We start from the raw sequence: 20,450 nt of genomic DNA, 5'->3' as shown, positions 1-20,450 counted from the left end.
TATTTCAAGGTTTTTCATAATAAAAAAGGTTTTGCAAACTTAGTATATGCACGAGTACAAACTGAATTATTTATATTTATCATTTAGTCATTAGAATTGCATTTCTTTACACCTAACATAGAACAATTATAATATGCTCAAACTATGTGTGGCTTGCCAAATTTTTCGTTTTAAGATTAATGGAATTAAAATCTACTGAAGCATCACCGCACATGGTAAGATGCCTTAAAGTACAAAAACATTTTAAGCATTTTTGTATTCGCTTGGTTGCTAAAGAAAGAGCATTTCGCATGTGTCGCATAAACCTTACTTACCACCCGAAAATGTTCCTCTCATTAATTGCTCAATCTTTTGCATTGCATATGCGTTGAGAGGAAACTAATCATTTTAACTAATTAATGCCGCTAAAATAAGATTTTTTTTTTGTAAACTGAATTTAAATGAAGCGTATAGGTATGAGACTCTAAAATGCAATTTTATGTTTTATTTTATATTTCCTCTAAAGGTTTACTTCTGTGGCGTAAACTTTTATAGTTTTGCATTTGGTTTATTAATATCCATATTTGGGCACATTTGCATAGTATAAAAGCTTCAATGATTGTTTATTGAGTATAGCTAAATTCAACAAGCAGAATCCTTAAGCAATTTATAAGATTTTCAGGAAATAGTTGGTAGTTTATACCGCAGTCTTTTGTATACATTTCTCAAGCCCAATTCCATTAACGTTGTGAGCTTTTTGGTAAGTATTGTCGTTTTTCTTGTTCTTTTATGTACATTTTTCTGTCTGTCCATATTGCAGGCTTATGGAGAAAAATAATATTGTTTTTCCTAAGTTGCCCAAAGCCTGGACAAAATTTTATAATTTGTTTACCTATAAAGCCTTAAAAAGCAACATAATGCGACATAGCTGTGTATTTAAATAATTATCAGGCCTGTGGTATCGAGGATTGCTTACTTCAGTATAGGAACCATTCAACATTAAAAAAAATGCTTTTGACACTCTCGGTGTGTATTTACTAATTAGCATGAGTTTTACAACACATTTTTCTCTATGCTGAGTTTTGCATTACAAAATGCGTGAATTTATTCGGCGTGATGGAAAATTAAATTCAAAAAAAAAATCACAAACAAAAATTAGCGGTTGCCACGTGGTTTTGGTGTTGTTGATGTTTATTGTCGATAGAGTTCTTTCTCTCATTGCCATTTTAAGGAAGAATAAAGTTGAATAATCAAAATGTCATCATCAGCCGCAATGCGACTTGTTTTTGTACGAACATATTTTATTGTTTTTGTGTGATTACCTGTCCTATGTATTTTTACCTAGCTTATTATAAAGTTGTTGTTTTTGCTATTCTTTAACGTTTTTTTTTTAAATTTTTTCCAGGTCACGGTGGCGTCAATCAATTAGGTGGTGTTTTTGTAAACGGTCGTCCATTACCAGACGTCGTGAGGCAGCGAATTGTGGAATTGGCTCATAATGGTGTTCGTCCTTGTGATATTTCTAGACAGTTACGGGTTAGTCATGGCTGTGTATCAAAAATACTATCAAGGTAAGTTCATATGATTGTCTTACGCCCTGCCAAGAATAAAGTTTCCCTGTGATTTTAAAAGCGTCTTTTGTTATTTAATTTGCTTATCTTTAAGAATCCTACGATATAAAATGTCGTAAAAATAAAAACGAAATAAGCTGAACTTAGCAGATTCAGACGACAAAAATAGACATCATCATCTAATTGGCCAGCCATCAAGAAATTATCTTCCTTACTGAAAGTTGAAAAGTTATTGAAGAAAAATCTGTCTTACTATTAAGCCAAGTCCCATCCTTCTATAAAAATACTAACTAATTATATTTTTGTGTGTTTGATTGAAATCTGGAATGCATTTATTTGTTGAAGCAATCTATTTCTGAGATGAGCTAAATTTTTCAAGTCAGAACTAAAATATTGTAGACCTTTTAAATCTGACTCGAATAAGAATGAAACTACCATTCATATAGCCTTTTGTCCAATCCTACGGGACATTTACACTGTTTTTTTCCAAGTTCTTTTAGAAGAATGTATTAATATCTGCATACTTTGAATATGGCTGTGCTAAGTTATTTTAAAAGATATGCTTCGTAACAGGAAAAAATATCAAGATGTTAATTTGAGGACGCTTCAGAGCAAGAGGTCACTCCTGCTTTTTGACCTTTTAAAAAGCTCCCTAGTGTTTCATTTCTCTATGTAGGACTAAACTAAAATGCTAAAATACAGGTACCTAAATGATGTTGTTAAAAACAATTTGATTAGGATGCAATTTATGTAACTTGGCACATTGTTTTCATTCAAAGTTAAGTTATATTTTTGAATGTAATGTGAAAAATGCACAAAATATCCGCGCTGATACCTTCCACTTTCCCATCTGATTAAACCGAAATCAAAATAAATTGCTTGTGGCATGCATATATTATATTCTGTACGTGAATGGTTAAGTTAAAAAAAAAACGGGTAATCAGTTACGTTTAATGCTAAAATAGGCGACGTTTATATTTCACCGCTTGCCAAAAATATCATTGAAATTCTGACACGAGGAAAACCGACTCGGCGACGTACGCTTGATTATTTACAAAATTTGCACAAGCAATTATTCTTTTTCAATCTCATAGATATACATTATGCGAATACCTATTGCTGTGTGTTATATACTCGTACATTGTTCACCTATACTCCTGTTTCAACTACAATTTGAATTCCAAAATCCCGCAGTTCTTTATATACATTCCTGATATACGGAAAAACTCAACTCCTCCATTTTCGAATACCTAATAAAAGTGAAAGCCTTCTCATGCAAATCGTTGTTTTCATTTAAATAAAAAGGTTCTCAAGTGCTTCTGCATCTATCGCATTTTACACACATGTACAGTAAAAACCCTGTATTTCGAAGGTAAATCTATAGAGTAAATTTATTCTGTACGACTAAGATTGGATGATTCCTGATCTTGCATTATTTCAGTTCAGTTGTAATGGTAGGTAGTTTAAAAGATATTTTTCTCTGTCATAAACAAAATTGACAGACATTTTTAATTTCAAAACTTTCAAAGTGTTAGATAAAAAACTTTTTAAGAAAGCTCTTGAAGTATTATGCAAATGCAGAATCCATAGTTTTGTTGGTTTTATTGCCAACATTACTATTACTTTACTTAGAAAAATTAAGGGACCCCACAGTCCATAATGAGCCAGCGCTTACAACTCTCAAGTTTTCCTGTGTGCGCGTCTTTTCAAGGATGGAGGGGAACTTCAATTTGTGTATGCAGAAATCGAACGGCAAATTTGAGAAAGCACTTTTTATGACAAGAATTACTTTTAGAGGATTTATCAATTCCTGTATATGTGAAAAATCTTTAGGTGGCGCAAGCAGGGATTGAACCCAAGACATCTGGCATGACGGCCCTACACCTCCTAACCATCACGTTACTCACTTTACTTAATAATTCAAATATTATTTGTGGAGGGAAATCTACTGTAGATCATCTTGGTACCAAATTTAAAAAGAATTGGTCTTTTTTCACTATTGTAAAGCAATAAAGCCAATTTTAAAAAGTTGGTCTTATTTCACGGCACCCATCATTTAGTGTGATGCAAAAGGTGAACGTGAAGAATTTTTCCATTTGGCTCAGAAGCAAACTAGCATGTATACAATTTGGCTTAGAGCTACCCACCTGTTTGCACCTAAGAGAACAATAAAGAATGCTCGTACAAGTAGAATGATGTCTTACTAATCGCTACTATCAAGGATAAATACCCAAAAGCATTTAAAACCAATTTCCTAGGCGGCAATCATACAATCTATTTGATTGTGTTCATTTGTTGTTATGTTTGTTTGTAGTTTGAAAACACATTTATTGGTTTAAGTAATGGAGGCGGAAAATTCAAAAATCACACTTGCATTTATAAAAATAAAACACAAGTAAAACTCTTTCGTTTCGTTTTGTTTTTGCTTTCATTTTGTATCCTTTTTTTTATAGATATTATGAGACTGGAAGTTTCAAGGCTGGTGTAATAGGTGGATCAAAACCAAAAGTAGCAACACCACCTGTAGTCGATGCGATAGCAAATTACAAACGAGAAAATCCAACAATGTTCGCTTGGGAAATTCGCGACAGATTGCTTGCCGAAGGCATATGCTCACAGGATAATGTGCCTAGTGTTTCATCAATAAATCGGTAAGTGATACTCTTTTCCATACCTACATACAAACATATATGTATATTTGAGTATGTTTCTACGTAAAATGTATATTTTCCCAAAAGGATTGAAGAAAATTCGATTGGTGGTTCTTCCCTCTCAACTTTCCTCCGTTTCTTAATTTTTTTTTGTTTTGTTTCTTGACCCGAAAATAATATCCTTGAGTAAAAATATATGTATCTATGTATTTCTTTTTATCATTGGGTTTTTATTTATTATTATTTTTAACTTGATTATGTGAAAACAAAAATTCACTTCCGGTTTTTTATAAAAAATTTAGTTTGGCAGTGACAAAAAATGTCGCATAGCGCGTATATAATTGTGACGCGTGGCGGGACACGTGACTTGAAGTTCATTTCCGTAAGAGGTGGTTTTCAGAAAACAAAAAAAAAACCGAGACAAAAAAGTGAACACTCAACCAAAATAAATCGAAATAACTTTTCACTCAACATTGATGACGGCAATGATGACATTGCGTATTACTTATGCCAAAGTGGTTAAGTGTATAGCGTACACATTCATATGTATGTACATGCGTTGGTTAACATTATATAGGAGTAAAAAAGGGTAATAAATTAAGAGCTCGATATAAAGACGGACATTAATATATCAACCAGCGAAAAGCTAAAGTGGCACGTGCTCGGTAAATCAATTTGAAATGGATTTGGCTACAATTATGTGCGGTTATATCTAAGGTACTTTAAGATTTGGAATTTGGTTTCATTGCGGAAATTTTTGAAACATTTGTTGATACATTTTTTTATATTTGAAACGATAGAATTTCAGCAAACTCAACTCTCAGCTAATCAATTTTCAATGTTGGAATATCTATTCTAATGTCTGCTTGACTTGCAGTTTGAATTTTGACTATTATCAAGGAGTTCTAAATTGTAATTTTGTTCTTGGACTTTTGGGAAACCACTTAAGATTAGTCGCATGTGAAAGCTCTAAAATTCCTAAGTTTGAACGTGTACAGTGTACACACGTGACACATTCTGCTGACGTTTTTTTTTTACAAGTTTGGTTTAACTTCGATGCCTGAAAATTAGAATGTAGCATAGCATTTGCGACTTAAATAGCGATAGTGAGCAGTTGGTCTATTTTAAACGTCTGTCTGTTACTGGAAACACTGGAGTGGTTGCTGAAAAGTCCAAAAATCCAAAAAAAAAAATGAATTTTCGGCGACGTCTGTCATATATATGTACATTATATTCGAAATCAACAAGTCGGGAGCTTACGGATGAGACCGATTTCAATAGGTTTCTCAGAAGTATAAGAACATCAAAAAAAGTTTTGAGCATCCTGCAGAACAAATGCGGCCTACACGTTTGTCGAAACCGTATTGGAAATCAGCGAATCAGTATACGCATCAAATGCATTTGAAGTGGTTTCCCTCAATATTTCAATTTTGGGAAAAAAAAACATTGCCAGTGCTGACAGGCGATCGGTTATGCTATCACCTTTAATAACACAACCTGCAACCTATTTGATCTCTTGATATGGTTGAATCAAAACAAAACCATACTTAGAAGACTAAGATCACACAAATTTTCTAAAAATGGAAAACACATGAAGCAAAAACACCTTTGTACCATACGAAGCAATGATGGTAAGATGTTTTCAAATTGAAAAAAAAAAACTCGTGTACAGTGAGCTTTTGCTTGAAGTACATATGTAGTTGATGCGGCGCAATGAAAGATATTGATTAAATATTTTTGATTTCGAAAGTTAAAGAAAGGTTTCATTTGTCTGAAATCACAATGGTCAAATTTCGCCTTAATGCTCAATTGCTTGTTAAAAAGAATTTTGAGTGTTCAGAAAAAGCGAACACTTAACGCTTATAGTAAAATTGGTTCGGTACATGTTTTACACACTCAGAACACTAAGGATTCAAAGCTCTGAAGCAAAGTCGGAAACTACATGCTTCCAGGCACCTATTTCTTAGTAACAAAAGTTTAAAATACTAGCAAATGTTCTAGAAAAACTCAAAAAGTAGTTTATGTTTTAATTGCTCAAAGGTTTTTTTTAAAAAAGCATACGTAGCTGAAGATTCAACTTATGTTCTAAAAGTTCAAGTCGTTTGTAGTTTGAAGTACGAGTCACATCTACATGGGTAACTTTTGTCTGCCCTTATTTACTAACTTAAATCTTGTTCGTTGTACTTGTACCACCAATAACTAATCTCTTCATCCCATTTGTATAACACCCCAAATAACACACACAAATCATTGGCTTAAAAGAGCACACAACCTTATTGAAATTATGCCTAAGAAAAGATAACAACAACAATATTATACCACACTTTACCACCCTCGCTTACATTTAAAATGACTTAATTTAAGTAAAACACAAAGTAAAGCACTTGTATGTATTAAACACGTAACCCCTACACAGATAATCGGAAAAAACACCAACCACACGAATTCCACAATCTAAATATAGATGCCAACTCACCGTCATCCCCATCATAAGCATCCAGGGGCAAATATGCTTGCTCACGTCATTATACGTATATTTGAGCTTAAACAGGGAAGAACAGATATATTTTTATTGATGACGATATTATTACGATTGCTTTACTTTGCACTTAAACGATACCGAGACCGACAAGTACCTAGGATGTATATGTACATATGTTCATTCATAAGGGTAGATATAAAGGGTTGCGATTTTGAGAGCACTACCAGAAACAATAATATAAAAAAAAGAAAAATACTATCACCCTCATCTTTGCTTGTCGCTTGTCGATTTCTATATCCTTGTAATGCACTCGATAAAACCACTTAAAAAGACATCACATTAAGGGTAGATTTAGACATCTATAATAAGCCAGTTCAGATTAATTGAGAACTCGAAAGTAATAATTCCCTTGTGCTACATAGTTGTTGCGAACAAGGTACCTTTAATCCAAATGTGCAGAAAAAAAACAATCTCTTCTTAGTCGATTATTTTCTTATAGAAAAACATAAGTACATGAAATTAAGGACACCAAACCAAAAACTGCGCACTCCGCATTCAGTGACAGTAGCAACGTGAGCTGCTCTAAGGGCCCTGCATTGCTGTGATGTGTACCTACTCAGTAAAGTGCTAAGCACCGTGTTGAGATACTGCATTGAAATCGTACCAACCAACCACTACTGCCACATACTTACACATTGTTTCCATTTGTCCTAGTAGATTTTGGAGATTAAACAAGGGATGAGCATATTTGAACCCCCGCGTTAGCATATTTTGTGGGCTTGAAATTCCGTCGGGTTTTTGATTGTTATCAAATCTGATAATTTAATGATATGAATGATAATTAAATAATAATTTTTGAGGCAATAGGTTTGGTAGATTTGTGTTTTCCTTTTTGTAGTTCTGAAACCAAAATTTAAAAAATTGTACTTAATGGGTATTAAACTTGCTTTAGAATGCTTAAGAAGTGTCTATGCGTTCAAAAAAAAAAATAATCCTTAAAGTTTATACCTCTATACATCAAAAGTCAAAACACGGAAATTTAAAACTTTAGCTTATAATGTGATAGCAAAATCGACTTGGCTTACTTATCTTACCCAATTGCTATACACAAATTTGACGAATAACCTTTCAACAAAACTAAACAAAAAAGGGTATACTTGTTTGATTATGTTTCCAAAATAGAATTGATTCATCATCGTCATTCCGGGATTTTTCCGAAATTGACATTGCATCCCATTTACCAAAAACACAAATCACAACAGACACACAGTATCTGTGTATATGTAGATGGAAATTGGTATATTTCAATTCAAGCATTCAAATCTCTTTGCTTTTTTCGCAAATGAAATTTAATCGATATTTTGTAACAATATTCCTGCAGCCATTATATATTGGTCCATCAATTCCGCCGTGGCGCGCCGTCCGCCGCCCGCCGGATGGCCGCTCGTCAACATGGCCTAAGTCATACAGTCTACACAAAGTCTAAACAGAAAAAAGACCCATCTCGAACTTCTCTATCTCTGTATATGTTGTATGGTTTTTTGTGATTTTCCTCCTAAAACCTTGCTGCTCTGGATCTGGGCTCAGGTTCTATTTTCTTTTATCTTCTTTTTATTATTGCTTATGTCAGTGCGTGTTGTTTTGTCCTTTGTGATTGACTACTTTCCTCATTTCTAAGGACATGTTATAGATTTTGGTGTTATTTTTGTTGTTCATTTGTATTTATTGGAAAGGGAAAGAACAATAATAGGCCAACCAAGGGTGGCAGACCAAGAGGCACATTTCACAATGTATATAGCCGAAAGTAAAGGATATTTTATTTAAAGGAGACAAATCATAGTTAGGTACTGCATATGTCTCAATTCTGTTAATTTTTTTTCGATTATATTCAATAGCAAGAACGAGGACGACTACGAAGCACGGCGACGGTGAAAATGTCAAGGGAAATCGAGAGTTTAAACAGACAGAGAGCAGGTCAAATCAAATTGACTCACAAAACTTAGTTGAGTTAAATAATCATTGTTCACGCGCCCCTTTTTTATTTTCAACTGAACATTGGTTTATCTCTGCGCTACCGAAAAAGGGATTTGCTCCACTCATTTGGAAATAAATTGCTCTATGTAACATATGTCTTCAAATAAACGAACACCGAAATCAAATTAAATAAATTGACTTACCCTGACTCACATATATTCTTATTACACATAAAGCAATGTAATTGTAAAACCTGATACAAAAAAAAACACTTGTTTACTTATCTCAACTGTTGCACTTACATATTGAATTAAATAGGTTTCCTAAGGTTATTTTTCTTCAATTACGTATATTTTCAAGGTTTCATTTTTAAACTTAACATATTCTTAATTTTGAATAAATCAACAAGATAGTTAATTTCATATATATATTATGATATACTCACTAAAAAATTCATCATAGGTATTATTTTGTCAAAAATAACTGAGTTTTTCCACAAGCCGTGTAATCTCCGCATAAGTCCTGGCTTTTGATCAGATATTTTATAAGAGCTCCTACAACATAGCTACTACACATCATTTTGTCTGTCTTGTGAACTAAGTTAAAAGAAAATGACGAATGTGGATGATCCCTTTTTTGCAGAGAATAAGTATTGCAGATTAGTAGCCAGAAATGTATTCCGCCTGGACAAGGGTTATAAAGTTAACAATAGATTTTTAGTTAACTGTATGCTTTTCGTAATATGTCCTAGTGTGGAATCCTTTAACACTGTTTAGTAATTCTTTTTTGATTTTGTAAGCAATTTAATTCCATTTAAAATGCCTTGTTTTTTGCTATGGGATGATTTTTAACATCTAAAACAACCTATGTACCTCATCCATCCCTACCCCTATACCTACCCCCCTAACTACGTACCTGGAAAAAATAGGAAAAAGGATATGGGTGAACAAGACAAAATTCTTACAATTTATTCAATAGAGTTATGGCCTAAAAGGACGAAAATCAAAGTATTAGGAAAGGGTAATTTATTCCTCCCCAAGGGGCACTCGAGTTTAAGTGGTCGTTTTCTGGAAAGTTTTCTTGTATCTTCATTTTCTTTTTATCTTTTCATTTTTTATTTTGTTTGAGAATAAAGAAATCTTTATTTTTACTAGTCTAAACTGTGTTAAGAAAGTTCTATGCAGTTTTCAGAAATTTTGAATTTGTTTTAAAATATTTATACGTATTGTTTCAGTTTTTGAGAGGAAGTTATATATACAAACATGGCTAACTTAAATGTCTGGATACATGTTTTTTTTATTGTAGAATTTGTTTGGAGTTTGTATTTTATTTTATTTTATTTTATTTTATTTTATTTTATTTTATTATGATAAATTCTTAAATATGGTCTAGTAGTCCGACTACACTCCCTTCATATAGGCAAGCGATACAATAATCGAAAAGAAAACAGTGAAGTGAAATTTCGAAATTTAAAAAAAACTGAGCTAATTGTAGCTTTTTAATATAAATTAGTTGTGGAGCAAAATATTTAGCTCAACGGTATCAAAACATCAAAAACTTTAGTGGTGCTATTATATGTGGACTTTTAAAACTTCAATACAAAACAGAATCAGCTGCTATTCAAATTCGAAAAACTTGCATAATATTGTTACCAGGCGTCACTAACTTTCAAGAATGTGGGAAGATACATTTTAAATTTCAAGAAAGGTAACTCTAGTCAATGTTTTGATTGTTCTTACTTACTGATTGCGCTCTTGCATGAAAAACCATTGGGGAAATCTCTTTTAATTTGTCTATTTTTTTCTTGCACGAATATCCATGTGAGTGGTGGATACACATAAACAATAAAGATGGCGTCCTTTTCTCAAAGCAGGAAGTTTTTCTACTGGCTAATGCTAGAGGGCTTTCACACCTTTCGATATTATTTTTTCAGTTTTTATGATAATAATAATTTTAAGACTTTATGAATTCATATATACTGTGCGGAAAGGGTTAAGGCTCTTAAAGAGATTTAAGTGGCTTTAGCTATTTATCCTTTTCTATATATTCTCTCTATACAAACTATTTTCTTCTGTGCCTTTGTAAAATTTGTAGAGTTTTGCAAAAGGTAAAACAACTTAAGTAGAGTTCAAATGCGTCTTATGTATCAATTTATTTTATTTATCAGATAATAACATAAATTATTTTGGTAAAATACCTTAGGTTGTTTTTATGTTCGATGTCAATTAAAAAAGTTAAACCGCTTATGTCAACTTAAGACATTTTACCTAACAACTATTCTAACATATAATTTCATATATTAACTTAATGTGTTTAACTGTATTTAATAAAAAAAAAGGATACAAGTAAAAACACAATTCAAGTTGTATTGGACAGGTTCAAATCTGCTATTCACAAAATAAATGCTGGTGTGCCCCTGGGTTCCGTTTTGTCGCCGACGTTCTTCCTTATTTTTATAAATGATCTTTTGTCTGAAACTTCTAACCCACTAAATTGTTTCGCGGATGACAGTACCCTCAGCTTTTCATATTCGTTTCTAGATTCTCATCCTTTTCCTTCGGATGTGGAACTTCAACGGCAGCGTATGATAAGCTCATTAAATTCTGATCTCGACAGCATTGTTCAATGGGGAATCAAGAACCGTGTAGAATTTAATAGATACTCCGAAAACTCAATGTTGTCTCTTGTCGTTAAAGCGTAACCCACCCCCGATGTCGCTATCCATGAGTGGCACTTGCATCGGGGAAACTAACCAACTTTCAGTACTCGGTATGTGTATCACAGATCACCTCCTATGGAATGATTACATATTCGATATTGCCAAAAATGCTGCTAGGTGCTTAGGATTTCTCCGACGGTGGAAGATATTTTTCACCCCTTCTGATCTGGCTGTAATTTACAAAGCCTTCATTCGTCCAAAACTTGAATATAACTCGCATATTTGGGCAGGTGCCCTAAAACAAATTTAAGTATTTTGGACAGGATCAAAAAAAGAGCTTTGACAATGATATGCGATAGAACTACATATAACCGAAACAATTACGTCACTTGAACAGTGTTCTGTCGAATTAGCCAGTTGCATTCCCCCCCTCAGACAATTCAGCCGTAATACTCGTACTTCTAGGAATTCACATCAGTTTAACCTTGAGACCAATTTCGGACGTACTGTCAAGTATAGAGATTCTTTTTTTAACGGCGCATCGAGAATGTGAAATGCTTTACCCAGCTCTGTTTTTCCCTATCATTTTGATATTCAAAACTTTGAGGCCAATGTGCATCGGTATCTCCTCTTTAATCCTTTCCTATTTTCCTAAAGCTCGCACTAAACTTTAAACATGTTAAGGGTATTAATAGCTCCTTGAGTGCCCATTTATTATAAAAAAAATACCACAACAACACGAGCTAGGAACTTTGGATACTTAGTAATTGGAAAACTGTTAAAGCCTCAACAAATGTATTTAATACTCCTATTATTATAATTTAATTTTTCTATCTCTATAATTGTATATATGTATAAGGACAAAATTACTGATCATCGTATCCTTCTTGAATTATTTTAAACAAAGTTAAAGTTAAAAATCTTAAAAACTTAAGAGCTTTTACCTTTTGAACACAGAATGACATTTGATTATATACTTGAAATATACATTTTTGAATTCTTAAAAATGCACTCTTTTCGAAAGGTCAATTGTGCCCATGTTGTTTAAGCATACTCAACAAAACTCCATAACAACTGCGTAGACTATATTCTTACTTTAATGAAGAAATTCGTTCTAACTCTTCGCTACTTTTTAATAGGTTATTTTCACTACTAATACTGATTTTTTTTCGTAAGAAAGAAACAACCAACCTATTTTTAAATCTAGGTAACAAAACTTTTGAATTTTTAATTCCACAATTAATTTACAACAAATAATCTCCAATTAATTGACAACTTAGTTTTCTCAATTATTGTAACAAATACAAATAAGGCCAATTAATATTTGTATAAGCAAAAAAAATTAAATTGAAATTGAAATTTAAATTGCAACACCATCAGCAACATCATTGGTTTCAAACACGTTCTCACCTTTAAAACATTCAAACTAAATAGTTGAACCAACAGAAAAAATGTGTCAATTAGTAGACCAAAAAACCATATTATATGTCAACAAAATGTCCACTCCAAAACATTACTGATGTCCTTTGTGCGGTATCATTGCACCATCATCACCATTTATTAAAAACCAAAATCCCAAGAAATTCAGTTTTATTGTGTGATGTGAATTAAAAATTAGCAAACTGTTTATATGCAACTGCATTTCTATATACATATAGGTACATAGCGTTGTATATTTAAAAACATCAATTTTGGTGCTCCGAATGGTTACCAAATATATATATGTAGGTAATACACATTTTGTTATATCCTGCTTCCTGCCACAATAAAACGTCTGTTTTATAAAATAAAATAATGCCTGTGGAAGTGTGAATATCTCCGTGTATACTGTATAAGCTTGTTCCATGTACACTGAAAAAAAGTATCTGTTGATTGCTTTGATTATTTGAAGCTATAGAAATTAATGGCATTTTCCGTCATTTTCTTTTCCTCTTCATCGTCCTTTGAAATATTTTCTGTGGGATGTAGGCCATTGTAAAGTTTGTATATAAAGATCGAACGAAGTTTCAATAGTGATTATTCTCTTCTTCATGTTTTTGTCTTTATTTTTTCTTATAATATTCAATTTAAATCCAAATTTGACAATTTTTTAAAAGGAATTGATCTTTTCTTATTATACCCATGTAATTTGATGAATCTCTTTTTTTAAACTTTTTGATAAGATTACTCATTAAACATTCCAAAGAGGAAATATTAATTGGACCGACCGCTTCGAATTTTTGAAAAGTAAAATTCAATTTTTCGTGATTCTCAAATCATCGATAGTAAAACGCTAAAATCCTGAAATAAGTCTCCTTAAAAAAGGTCAATTTGAATTCTAAGGAATTGTCAAAAAGCAATGTTTTTAAACTGTTTAAAGTTTGGAAGGACAATATTTATAAGAATTTATATGACAACGTCTATAAGGTTCCAAAAGTTAAAATTTCGGGGTAGATTTTGGTTCATTGATTTCATTTTTATTTAAAAAAATGTTCAACAGATTTTTTGAATGTTTATTTAAAACTAAAAATAGAATGTTTTTGAAACCTTAAACTCTTAGTATAAAATATGTACAGCTTTTACGAATGTAGAATTAAGGATATTTACGTGTCTCTCCTTATATATGTACATATATGAATTTGAAATGCAAATTTTTTGGTTTGTTGTTTTATTTGTTGAACGCGAACCATGCTAGCTTTTTGAACTGGTTGGTGATTCTGATGTGTTATTTATGTTTTTTAAAGTGTGAGCAGACTGGGAAATTTATTTCCATCCTTTTGCGGACGAAAGATTACAAATCAATTTGCCTTTGCCACTACCTAGATCTGTCTGCTTTCCATACTATATCCACATATACCTATATTTTCACTTTATATTTGATCTAGATACACTGATGGATGCTCTTTTGGGTATGTTTGTACGACAACGTATGTACATATGTGTCCCATGTTGAATCTGTAAGATTAATTTGTATTGTGGTTTTCGAGCAAAGAGCTAGAGCTAGAGCAATAGCTTATAGGTACATTGTTATAAAATTAAACACTTCTCGTTGGTCATTAATTACTTTGCAAATTGTTCACTGGTAAACCGTTTCGTTTGTCTAGAGATCCAACGAGTTCCTACTCTTAATTGATTTTATTGGAATCTCAAATCCAAATTTTATGTTTTTTGTTAGGAAGGATTTTTTATTGAATGATGCAGATATAAATCTTCTCCAGTGTACAACTACATTCAGTTTTTAAATTCAATAAATAAACAGAACTAAAAAAGATGCTGTATCCATAAATGTACCTACAAGAAATATTTTCACAAAAAGTTAATCATCAATCTGTATTTCAAAATTATATGAGTCTAAAATGTAATGATTGTACGTATTTTTAAAAGCCAAAATTAAAACTAAAATTAACTAATAGAAAAATAAAAATACTTAGAACTTATCAACTTTTTTAGTATCACAAGAAAAATCATTTACCATCATTTACAAAGTGTTGATTCAAAGACTGTTGATGTATATTATTATTCTATAGTATCTCAAAATATAGTGCTAAAGTATGATACATGATATAATACTTTGATAAAATAATCAACTCTGTGCTTCAAAAGTTGTGAAAGATTTAAACAGTACACACTTTTTCCATAATCTAATCGAAGTTTCTTTTTTAAACTTAAAATTAGCAAAAACTATATTTTTGTTCATAATATTTCGACTATACAAGTTCTGTTCCTTGAAATGCTGTAAATACACAAAGGATAGAAAAAAAATGTTTTCGTAATGGAAATTTTCTTTTTCAACCTATTTTCCCAATTTTGATCAATCAAAATTTTCAAAAGCAAAGCTTGTCTCAATTAAAAATATTAAGTTTTTTTCGTCATACAAAATCTACTTTCGAGTCCGTGGAAATTCTCAATCCTATCCTTTATTATTCCTCATTCCAACTCCCTCTAAGAAAATATACTTTATTAAACCTTGAACTTTTTTCGTCTTGTTTACTTTTTTAATGATGAAATTATAGTATTTTTTTTAATTTCCATTCCTTATTCTTTTTTTTCTCATTTTATTATTTGTGATTGAAATTGGTAAAATCAAAATATAGAAGACATTTCCATACAGTGTTAAGTGTATGAGTATAATGTATGTTCATGTTCGTTTTTTGACTACAAAATACCGACGGCCGACGGGTGATGTTCTCTGGACATATTATGTACTTTCAATTTGACACTAACAGAAACACAAAACCTTTTCGAAAGCTTAACAAAAGACAAATCAATAATAGGTAAATAATATAAGATTGATAGGTACCTATGTCTCTATCATGTTTTATTTTATTGTAAGTCTCAGGTAACAACAAACAATTGTGGCAGATTTTACATTACCTTACAGAAAAAAATAACGTTTTTAACAAAATTCGAATAAAATGAAAAAGAAAACAATTTGAAATTGCAAACGAAAAATCCAATTGAAATAAATACCTATCTGTCTCTCTGCACATTTTTGAAACAATTCACAGTTCATATAATCCCTAATCAACTAAGAAAACGTTGTGATCTTCTATACCTTCCTATATAACATCTGTTTCTTTCTTTTGTGATGCAATGGTCACCCATGATGACAATAATATCCTTTGATTATTGTTTTTTTTCCTGTTGTCAAAAGGGTCCTCATCAAGCCACTCGACTTTTAAATTTGTGTACTTCTGGTTGTCTATATGTAAACAAACATTAATAACTATTTACAGCCAGAAGAGGCTTTGTGTTTTTGCGAGAACTACCCAGAGTCAAGAGGATGTTTTATAAGACCCCTTGAAACTGTAAAAGTGCATTGTGTGTACCACAAACGAATCTTGTTAAAGTGACTAAGGTGGAAATATCACAATCGGAAACAAAGTTTTATAGATACAATACAAATATAATTTACCTTTGTAAGAAACATTCGTGTGCATTTGTGCGCCTCTCTTCAGATTTGCAAACAGGCACCCCGAAATTCTGGCCGAGTTATACCTATCTATATATAGGTAGTGATCTACGTAATCTATAGAAACTTACATATGTATATGAGAGCAACCCTCTCCATGAGCGTGCAACGATATATTTACGATTAGGCAATAATTCATTTCATTGTATCACAATAATAGTTTTTATTTTGTTTTGTTTCTTTTTTACTTTTTAATCATGTTTCGGCTAACACCTTTGCCTTAAACCAAAATAATAGTGATCTCGACTTCATACCTTTTAGATTTCAATTTGATACGAATTAATAATAATGTAAAATATAGGTATATATCATTCCTTTTTTATTTATGTATGTGCATAGAATAATTATTCAATTTTACGTCTGGAAGCAACAGAACATTGTAACAGTTACGTAAATGCCAAAACAATGAAATATGAGATGTCTCATGTAGTTATCATTTTACAATAAAGGCATTTTAGTACAGCAAGGGTAAGGCGATCTGATATGTCATTTGACTGAATTAAAAAAAGGTATTTTTCCGAACTTAAAAAAAAAAAACATATTGCGGCGTGGCATCTAAACGAGACGAAATTCCAATTGGAGTACATACTCAATTTTGGTGATAATGATAAAAAACTTTATATTATATATATCTATAACGAAATTTTGAAAACAAAATCTGTTGCAAAACAGAACTATTATTCCAGTCGAAATAGACATTTCACCTCGGAATAATTTGCATAACGGTATTTTTTTTATATGAAATCGTTTCAGGTAACCATATAAGTTATCCTGTCTCTTTTCTTACAACCGCACTTTACCCGTCATAATGAGAACGATTTTTTAGACTTAGGTAGAAAAGCTATAGTAAAAAAAGTGTATACAAATCGATTTTATAATTTATAATCTTCACATTCTGAATCAGATTTAATAAATTTGCCCTTATGAATTAATTGTTGCTAATCCATTGGAGTTGTGCAATACTTTTGCATTGAAAAGGATTTTGACGGAATTGTTCACAAGCTATTAGTAAATGGTCTTCCCATTTATCTTGTTAAATTAATTAAAAGCTTTCTATATGAAAAAAAGTTTTTTGTTGAAACTTCGCTAAGCAAGCCCACATAATATTCTATAAAGCCCAATGCTCCTCAAAGATCGATCCTCTCTTCTCTGCTATACAATATCTACGTATCTGACTTTCCAGCTCTCAGCTTTTGTAAAAGATCATATTTCGCAAATTTCCGAGCTTGTTTCTCTACAAAAAAGAGAGAGTGTTATGTAATCATGCTCATGGTCAATGGCAAACAAATATTTGATTTTCGTGCGGAAATCTGCTTAAATCATTGACCTATTCTAACCAGGTTTCAGAAAGTGTAAAGAAAGCTCTATTTTTAATAAAAAAAAAATTATATCCGCCACTTAAATAAATTCTCTTAACTTATCATTGAAAATAAATTCCTTATTTATAAAATATTATATTATACTATTATATGCTGATTTTCATAACAAACACAAAAAAGAGGCTGGGATGCGGATAATTCACTAACTACCTACCTTATGAATACATTTTTTAAATTCATAAGTCACTTAAAAGTTTATGAGTTTTATGTTTTTAATTCTTTACAGTTCGTAACAAATCTCAAAGCAGATTCCATAATAATAAAAATTACAGTTCATAAAAGGATATTTCTTAAAGCCTTAGGTTTTTTGGAACAACCCAAAAACTTGTTATAACAGAATTAAAGATCTCACCAAGTTTGGCTAAAAATTTATCTTTATTGTGAACACATTCTTTGAATAAATCATTGATATAAAATCATCACAATTAAATTAATCTGAAACTTAAAAATGAATGCTAAAGCTATCAATTTGCGAAAGCAAGCTGCCAGATGTAAATGTGCTGTAAGGTGAAACCCCAGCTTTTTTATCATTTGAAAATTTCAACCATGATTATATATTTTAGTTTCCATTAACTTAAACAAATCTTAAATTCAAAATTCAATATACACAAGAAGAATGCCAATGAGCTATGACATTTATAAGAAAGAAAAGAATTTTATTTCAACTGCATTTTTTTATATTTGAGTAAATACCAACAAAAAGCAATATCCTTGTTAAATGTTAATTTTCAAATTGGTTAAAATGTCAGAAGCATCAAAAGAAGGGTGGCATCTGGGACAATGTGAAACATTAAAAAAGCTATAGCTTTCCTTATACATAGGTGCAAGGTTTTTTATAAAAGGAAACAATTTATTACTTAACGCGAGCCCTGGGATTAAAATGTTAACGCCATTATTTTAAAATACGTATTAACGTTATAATTTGTAGTACAGGAGAGAGTTGTTCGAAAATTATTGTTTAAAAATGCCCAATGTCGCTATTATAATTACTGATGTTTTGAATTAAAATCTGCGAAATTTAGATACAACTACTGTAAAAGTGCAAATAGGTAGGTAAGGTATAGATTTATTTAAAAACCAAAAATAATTTAAAATTTTTGAAATTTAAGTAATTAAGAATATGAAAAACTGATGACTTATAAGTAAGGATGCGGGTTTTTCTTACTTGAATTCACTCAGTTTATCAAAATATTCAGTGAACAAATATGGAGCTTGTCAAAATAAATTAAGAACAAATTAAAAATAGTAATCCCAAAAGAGTTATCCGATTAAAATGGATCAAATTTAATCCCTATATATATAAGAGCAAGCATGTGTGGGGTTGGAAATTAAATAGATTAAGCAATGAACAGTAAAACAACGCGTTCCAAAAGTTGTATCTTAAAATGACCAAACCAACTTAAACAAAAAACATCAAACTCTTTAATTTAAATTTAAAGGTTCTTTTTGTATATTTTACTAGTTTCAAAACTTTCCGTCAATTTTAGGTGAAGAAATTGCAAGTTTTACTGCAATTTTGTTTAGTAACGAACGTCCCAGAAATCAGTACAATTTTGTTTTGTTTTATTGCATAAGTTATGGGGGGAAAATTAAGTTTTGAAACAACTTTTTACGTTTTAATGAATCTGTTCAAATTACTCAAAAAAAGTATAAGAGTTAAGAAGTTTTCACTTGTTTTTGAAAGTTGTTGGTAAATTTATATGACAAAATCAAAACCAAATTACAAAAATTAAAGAAATAAAACAAAACATAGATAGTTTTTTTTATCCTACATCGTAATATTTCTAAGGTTCACTGGTGCAAACGTTCGGTGAAAAATTAAACTTCTCTTGCTTAATTTGTTTTTATATATATTTAAATACGTAGCTAGCTACCTATATCAGGGTACGTTATAGACAGAATCTAGGTATATAACAGGCCAGCACTCAGACAACTCACACATTTTTTTAAACAATAATATAAAAATATATACTTCCACTTCTTCTGTATATGTAATATGTAGCTATGCAATCTTCAATTTTGCAATCACTTCAATCTTCCATTTTTATGGTGTTTAGGTTTGTGTGTGTATACAAAAGGGATTCAAAATTTAAGAAAAAAAATATTGTCTCTTAAGTGACCATAAAACACACACAAAGCTCCCAAAAAAAGTGGTTAACATCCGCCACCGTATAACAACTTCAAGTTTTCTTCTTTTCCTCAAGGAAATGGCCCCCTCCTACTGAACTCACAAACTAAAAAAAAAAAAAAACAAAAACAAGTAGCGAGAAGAGCGTGAACATTTATTTTCAACAAGAAATTATACGACGAAACACAAGCAACCCCAAAAGAAGACAGAACTCTTATTTTGAGTGCCTTGATTATGACATTTTGCGGGAATGAAATAGTAGGGGGCGATTGAAAGCAACTTTGAACTTTATACCTTAACGGTACAGTGTATAGTGATATTAAAACTTTTGGATGGTTTCGCTCACTATTATTGGCGGAAAGAGGATAATGTTTATGCGCTTTGAGGTTGTCTTATGGTATACGAAAAAAAGCTGTCTAAACTCCTGCCCAACGAAATAAAAAAAATTACCCTATTTGTCTTGGATGGGTACCTATCTCATAACCCACAAGATGAGATATAGACCTAAGAAGAAGAGCTGTTAGAAATACGAAAGTCGTAAGCTTTCTGCTTTTTGTATGGAATGCTTAGCTCACGGTGAATACCGTCACCGTCACCATCACCGTCGGCGATGTCGTGGTCGTCGAGATGAGCGAAAAAATAGACATAGACAACAAAATGGTAATCTTATTTATGC

The 20,450-nt window shown here is 31.4% G+C and overlaps 1 protein-coding gene across 6 annotated transcripts in view; it reads left to right on the top strand.

Moving 5' to 3' along the window:
* LOC129953269 (paired box protein Pax-6) overlaps nt 1-20,450 on the top strand; it is an 89,782-nt gene that overhangs the window by 52,876 nt on the left and 16,456 nt on the right. For all 6 annotated transcript variants that reach the window (XM_056066275.1, XM_056066273.1, XM_056066272.1 and 3 more), the window contains 2 exons: nt 1,385-1,550; nt 4,004-4,201. In XM_056066275.1, the coding sequence (XP_055922250.1) occupies nt 1,385-1,550; nt 4,004-4,201 (364 nt within the window). The remainder of the gene's footprint in view (nt 1-1,384; nt 1,551-4,003; nt 4,202-20,450) is intronic.

The sequence above is a fragment of the Eupeodes corollae genome, chromosome X, assembly GCF_945859685.1.
Source record: "Eupeodes corollae chromosome X, idEupCoro1.1, whole genome shotgun sequence".
NCBI classification, from domain to species: domain Eukaryota; kingdom Metazoa; phylum Arthropoda; class Insecta; order Diptera; family Syrphidae; genus Eupeodes; species Eupeodes corollae.
Note: the sequence above shows the minus strand (reverse complement) of the source record. Positions and strands in the feature narration are given on the sequence as shown.